The 6931-nt window shown below is 38.4% G+C and overlaps 1 protein-coding gene across 1 annotated transcript in view; it reads right to left on the bottom strand.

Moving 5' to 3' along the window:
- Positions 1 to 5981, bottom strand: part of Nt5e (5'-nucleotidase ecto) — a 53526-nt gene extending 47545 nt beyond the window's left edge. Inside the window, exons 1-2 of the mRNA XM_015497007.2 lie at positions 5897 to 5981; positions 101 to 283 (exon numbers count right to left, since the gene is read on the bottom strand). Coding sequence (XP_015352493.1) covers positions 101 to 283; positions 5897 to 5981 — 268 coding nt within the window. The remainder of the gene's footprint in view (positions 1 to 100; positions 284 to 5896) is intronic.
- Positions 5982 to 6931: the final 950 nt, after the last annotated feature.

Here is a 6931-nt window from a genome sequence, read left to right as displayed (position 1 = left end):
CGATCCGACCCTGGCACCTGGAGCCCGGGGCGCCGCTAGGGGCTGGCAAGAGTTGCCTAAAGGAACAGTGAGGAAGTTGTTCCGGGCGGTGAGCGGGCACCGGCAGCGATCCCGGGAGTCTGGGCACCGTCAACCCCACTGCTGGTGGTTTTCGTTTCCCCGGTGCGCGGAAGGAATTGGAACGGTTCGCCAAGTGTGGGGATCCTCACTGATCCTCGCCTCTTGGGGGTTTCTCTGCGAGAATGTATGATTTCTGTTGGACTTGTGGTTGCGAGAGCTTTCACTTTGAAGAGCAAAAAGAGAGAAAAGAAGGGGCGGAAAGCAAGATGAGCAAGTCGGTGCGCGTGCGGTGGGGGCGCAGAGTAAGAAGCGAGGCAGGAAAGAGGAGCGCTTTGCAATTTGGGCTGCGGAAGCCAAAAGCTCCTTTTAAGATGTGACGCCCTGTGTAGTTTTGAGAGCTCAGCAAGTGTAGTTTTGAGAGCTCAGCAAGTCTAAAGTGCTTAGATTTGCAGTCTCTCAGAAGTTAAGAAATCACTAGGATGCAGTCCCTCGTTTATTTGCGATTAAAATCTCAGTGATAAGACAGCACAGCAATGCTTGGACAGCTCCGGAAAGCTAATCGGATCCTGCGGGCATGGGGCGTGGGGTTGGGGTAGTGAAGGAGTTCTCGGACAGCTCTTTGGGCACTCTGCTGTCCTCTGTTGCTTTTCCGATAATCTCTTTTTTCTGTTCTATTTTTGAGGTTTTAAGGATGGTGTGTGTGTGTGTGTGTGTGTGACGGAAGGCAATAATAGGAATACATATAACAAACATTTCATTATTATTGAATTAAAATTGCTGCAGAATGTCCCTCTGGATGTCCCTGGATTGATTCCAGGGCTCGAATTAAATATAACCAACACTCTAGCAGCTTTGGGAAGAAATGGGAATGAGAATTAGTTTGGGTCCCCATTAGCTATTTTTCACACTCCTCCAAAATGCATCAAGCTAGTCCTGTTATTTAAAAGATTTTTTAAATAGTGTGAAAATGCACATAATATAAAATTTGCTATTTAACCATTTTAAGTGTACAGTTAAGTGGCATTAAGTATATATCACGGCCACTGATCTTCAAAACTTTTTCGTCTTCCCAGAATGAGATTTTGTAGCCATTAAACAATGATTCCTCATTTCCTCTTCCCTAACACCTGGCAACCGGTGTTCTAATTTCTGTCTCTGTGCATTTGACTATTCTAAGTACCTCCTGTAAATGCGAATATATACTATTTGTCCTTTCGTGACTGGCTTGTTTCACTGAGCCGAATGTTTTCAAGGTTCATCCATATTGTACACAGTAAGTAATAATTGCCTTTTTTTAACAGCTGAATAATGTTTCATTCTATGTAATACCACGTTTTGTTTGTCCATTCGTCAGTTGATGGATACCTTTGGCTCTTGTGAATAAAGCTGCTATGAAAATAATGTACAAATATCTACTCAAGTTCCTTCCTTTACTTCTTTTGGTTATACACTCAGAAGTGAATTGTTGGATCACAGGATAATTCTTAAGTTTAATTTTTGAGGAAGCAGCACATTTTCTTCTAGAGTGTCTGCGCCATTTTACATTTTTGCCATCAATACACAAAAGTTCTCCTTTCTCCACTTACTTTCATCTGGTTATCTTAAATGATAGCCATCCTGAGGGATATGGAGTAGCATCACATTGTGATTTTGATTGGCATTTCTCTAATGATTACACACACTTCTCCAAAATGCATCAAGCTAGGGTTGAGCATCTTTTCATGTGCTTATTGTTCTTTTGTATGTTTTCTTTGTGGAACTGTCTATTCATGTCCTTTGCCTATGTTTTAATTGGGTTGTAGAAATTCTTTATATGCTCTGGATAATAGCAGATACATGATTTGAAAATATTTTCTCCCATTTAATGGGTTTTTTTTTTTACTCTGTTGATAATGTCATTTGATAACAAAGATTTTTTTTTTTTTTTGGTAGTTCTGGGAATTGGACCCAGGTCCTTCTGCATGCCAAGCATGTGCTCTATGACCAAGCTACATCCTGGCCCCAACATTTAATTTTAATGAAGTCTGATTTATCATTTTTTTCCCTTTTGTTGCTTATGCTTTTAGTGTTACATCCAAAAACTCATAGCAAATATGATATCATAAAACTTTCCTCCTATATTTTCTCCTATGAGTTTTATAGTTTAAACTCTTAAACATTTTTATTTCATTCTACTTTTTTAATGGTGTAAAATAAAATTCCAAGTTTATTTTTTTGCATGTGGGTTTCCAGATTTCCCAGTACTATTTGTAGAAAAGATGTCTCTTGCAAGTTGGTTTTAAGACATGGGGTTTGAAGCTCAGAGAATGTGAATATTTGCTCTGGAAAAGCCATATAGATTGGGAGCAGCAGAGTCTGCTCAAGATCCTTCCTTCTGAAACACCCTATAAAGCCACGCTTTGCAAGTTTTGCTCTGCTCTCCCCCGCCTCCTTCAAATTTACTAGAATGGGAGTATGAAAACTGGAAAAAAATTATAACCTCAAAATATTTTTTACTTATATGAGAGTTGCAAAGAAGTATAAAGAGTTCCTATTTGAGTCAGCGTTTTCACTGCTATGACTAAAAGACTGACCAGCCCAATTGTAGTGGAGAAAAGGTTTATTAGAGGGCTCATGGTTTCAGAGATCTTAGTCCATAGAAGGCCTGCTCAGGTCCTCTGGGCTTGAAGTGAGGCTGAACATCATGGCGGAAGCATGTGGCAGAGGGAAACAGCTCACAAGAGATCAGGAAGCAGAGAGAGATACTCACTCCATTCTCCAGATACATACACCAAAGCCACGCCCCAATTCCCACTTCTTCCAGCCACACCCTACCATTTTAGTTAATCCCACCTGGGATTAACTCACTAACTAGGCTAAGGCTATAACCCAATCATTTCTCCTCCAAACCTTCTTACATTTTTTTCACATGTGAGCTTTCAGGGGATACCATATCTAAACCCTAACAGTTCCCACACATTTTTCATCCATATTCCCTTATGTTAATTCACATAACTACTGAAACAAACAAACAAAATTAACGTCAATATACAGAGCTAGCAACTTCACTCCTGATTTAATTTGGATCCACTAGCCTTTCCTTTAATGTCCCTTTTCTGTTTCAGGACACAATCCAGAATACCACTTTGCATTGAGTTTTTATGTATTCTGTGCTTAGTCTTGCCTCTAAATTATGGAAACGGAGTAGCTGCTTCAGTAGTGCAAGTCAAGTGGTACTATCTTAAAATCTGCTTGAAAGAAGATGAGTAATAATAAAAAAACAGGAACCTTCTTGGACTCCAGCTATCTCAGAGCTGATAGTGCTGCAGATAATGCCAGGCTGTGTATGTGAAACACTCACAGGGTCACAGGAGATTCCCCAAGTAAAGTAGAATCCTTGTCTAGCAGGAGGCCCTAGATTTAATCTCCCAGACTGAAAAGAAAATAGAAAGGTATAGTGTCAATAGTCATTACATTGGGGATAACACAAAAACTTTGAGGACACAGCCTTTCAGTATTTAAATATTATTACTTGATTCAGCAAAGATTTTGTTCACATCAATAATAAATAGCATATGTAGTGCTAAAGCTAAAAGAGGTTTTAATTAATTTAATTTTTGTTATTTTTATTATTTGTGGAACTGGGGATTGAACCCAAGGGCACTCTACCACTAAGCCACATCTCCAGCCTTTTAACTAATTAAGTTTTTTAAATAATTTAGAGACAGGGTCTTGATAAGTTTCCCAGGCTGTCCAAATCTTGGGATTCTTCTGCCTTCGTCTCCCAAGTAGCAGAGATTACAAGTGTGTGCCATTGTGCCCAGCAAGAAGTATTAATTTAATTTATATTATTTGTGGTGGAATGGCAAATACTTTAACAACAACAACAAAAATATCAAGTTGATTAAAATGAATTTTTAATTTACCAGAAAACAGGTGGGTTTATAAATATATTTGTCAAATTATAGTTGAATTGAACCAGAGATTGGCTATGGATACAATAGTTCTTCAAAAATTAATGAAGTATTCTATGAGAACAAATCAGTTATATGGAATGCAAATAAAGATTATTTTATATTTCATTATTATTTGTAAATTATGTGCAATAGTTCTATCAGTAAAACTCATAATAAATATGTGACTGTGTGTAAATGCATGCATTTTTTCTTGAAAGTCAGTTGTTAAATATTTACCAGTATACTACTGGAGCTATCTAACGGGTAATATGTTTGAGTGAGGTGTGTGTGTGTGTGTGTGTGTGTGTGTGATGAGAACCCATTTTAAATCTTATCACAAAGTCTTAAATAAAAATCAAATTCTCTTTAAATATGCTGAGATAATATGAGATAATGGATTCATTTAGGTGAACTGAGTTAAAAATCTGAGGTCAGTCTTTTTTTTTTTAGAAAAAGGCAAAAGAAGTTTTATTGTGTTGCTAGCAAATGAGAAACTTAGGGGTCTCCTATCCCAAAGGCTGTGATTCTGCCCATCAGCAGGACTAGGGGGCTTTTAATGAGGTGATTCAAAGGTTATATTCCACAGGTTCTCTGTTGGAGTTGTAATTCACTTGTTAATTTGGGAGATGGTCATTTCTGAGATCTTCTGGTACCATCCCCAAAGTCTGGATTACCTCATTCCTATGGGGTGTGTGTGTGTACTCAAAGATTGATAAATCTGCCTAAAATGCAGAAGAAAGTAATCCTAATTCCTCTGAGATTAGTGAGGGAGAAACAGGGAGAGAGGCAGAGAAAGAACATGTCCATTTAAAAAATAAATTGGCAGTGGCAGAGCAGCAAGAGCTATATCCAAAGCATAAAGTGGACCACTGTTGCATTTCCCCATTGTCAATTTCTATATTCCATTTCTAAGGAAAAATGGACAAAGACATCTCCAATCTTCTTCCTGCTGAAATAAGGCAAAATTGGGGGACAGTTAAGGGCATTCTGCATCAGAGCAGTTCAGAGGTCCACAGTGGCAGATGGCAGGTGACTGGACAAGGCATCCATAGAACAGTGATCACGCTAAGACAACAATAAACAAGACAGCAAAGCATTATTTTTTTGTAAACAATTAGTAAAAAAGTGATTAATATTGCAGCCAGTCTCTGAAAACCATGAAGACAATAATTCATAATCATATCAGTGAAAAACAGATCAAGTTTATCAATGTAGGAGATTAGGAATATTTATGGGTCTATGAGATCAGGCTCAAATCAACTCAAGACAAACTTGCAACTGTAGAGTCCTTTGTGATTATTATTATTAGGCACTCCCATACAAAAACCCTTCCTTTGCTAGGTGTGGTGGTGCATGCCTATAATCCCAGTGGCTTGGGAGTCTGAGGCAGGAGGATTGTGAGTTCAAATCTAGCCTCAGCAACTTAGTGAGGCCCTGAGCAACTTAGTGAGACCCTGTCTCTAAATAAAATGTAAAAAAGGGTTGAGAATATGGCTCAGTGATAGGGCTGACACACAAATACATCTTAAGTTACATTTAAAAAACCATTGTTTTTCCTTCCAAATGTCCATGTAGGACTGTGCTTAGGCTATACTCTTCTGCCAGACGTTTAAGACCAAGTTGGTTAAAACTGACCTTGTTCCTATATACTCTTAAGAGTAAGCTGAGATTTTTCAGAGATCACTCTTGAGAGCGTGAGTAAAGCCTCTTGACTCCTTTACCAGTGGTGCCATCTGCCAGGATGGATCCAGGTCTTTTTGATCATACATGGCTTCTTTTGGAAGCATCAGGAACATTTCACACCTTGATGATGGCTCTCCTCTTTGCAGAATGTGTACTGGTTGGCTTCTTGTTCTCTAGGGTCCACTCCTTCTCCCTGTTTAGCAGATCAGGTGACTCACCAGAGTTGCGGGGCCCCAGGAGCAGTTCCATTGACTGAGACCAGTTTTGAGATGAATACATGGTGGAACTCTTTGCCACAGGCATCCTGGCACACTGGGGTTACTTGCTAAGGGGATGATATTTATATGATTTTTGTTTATTTGTGAAAAAGCTTAATGTAACATTTAATCTGGCTATAATTGGCTCAGGATCATTCAGTACTACAGACAAGTTTTGTACACAGTTGAATTCTAACACTTATGATATACTGTTAAGGTCTTTGCAAAACCATGAGGGAGAGATATTACCATTCTTCCCCCACCTTTTTTTTTTTTTTTTGTAGTAAGAGCTCTTTAAATCTACTCTTGGTGATTTTCAAGCATGCAGCACATTGTTATCAACTATAGTTACCATTTTGTACACTAGATCTCTTGATTTGTTTCTACTGTCTAACTAAAATTTTGTATCCTTTGATCAACATGTCTACAATCTCTCCATCCCCAGCCCTTGGTAACCACCATTCTCTCCGCTTCTGAGTTCCTTCCTTCTTTCCTTTTTTCCTTCCCTTCTTTTTTTCAGATTCCACAGATAAGTGAGATCATATGATATTTATCTTTCTGTGCCTGGCTTATTTAAATTAACGTAATATTTATTCCCCAGTTCTTCCACATTGTCAAAAGTGACATTACTTTCTTCTTTTATAAGGCAGACACATGTTCCATTATGTAATTTCATTTGTTGATGGATGCTTAGGTTAATTTCTTATCTTGATTATTGTGAATAATGATGTGATATCATTCCCTTTTTGTAGGAATGAAACCGAGGTTCAACATGTTAAATAATTTGCCCAAGATGGGTAGTTTTTTAATATACATATTTGCAACTCTATTTCACAAAAATGTACTCTGACCACTAAAAATATTTAGGTCCTGTTGTCTGTTTCACTGCTACCCAACAAGCATCTATTCACCTGGGATTTTTTGGGTAGCTACAGAAGCTCAGAGTTCTCTTTTCTAGCTTATTTTTCATGGTCTCTTTGTGTCCATAGATGGTTG

The sequence above is a fragment of the Marmota marmota genome, unplaced genomic scaffold (genome assembly GCF_001458135.2).
Source record: "Marmota marmota marmota unplaced genomic scaffold, marMar, whole genome shotgun sequence".
In the NCBI taxonomy this organism is placed as follows: Eukaryota; Metazoa; Chordata; class Mammalia; order Rodentia; family Sciuridae; genus Marmota; species Marmota marmota.
The sequence above is the reverse complement of the archived record's forward strand: the minus strand, read 5'-3'. Positions and strand labels throughout refer to the sequence as shown.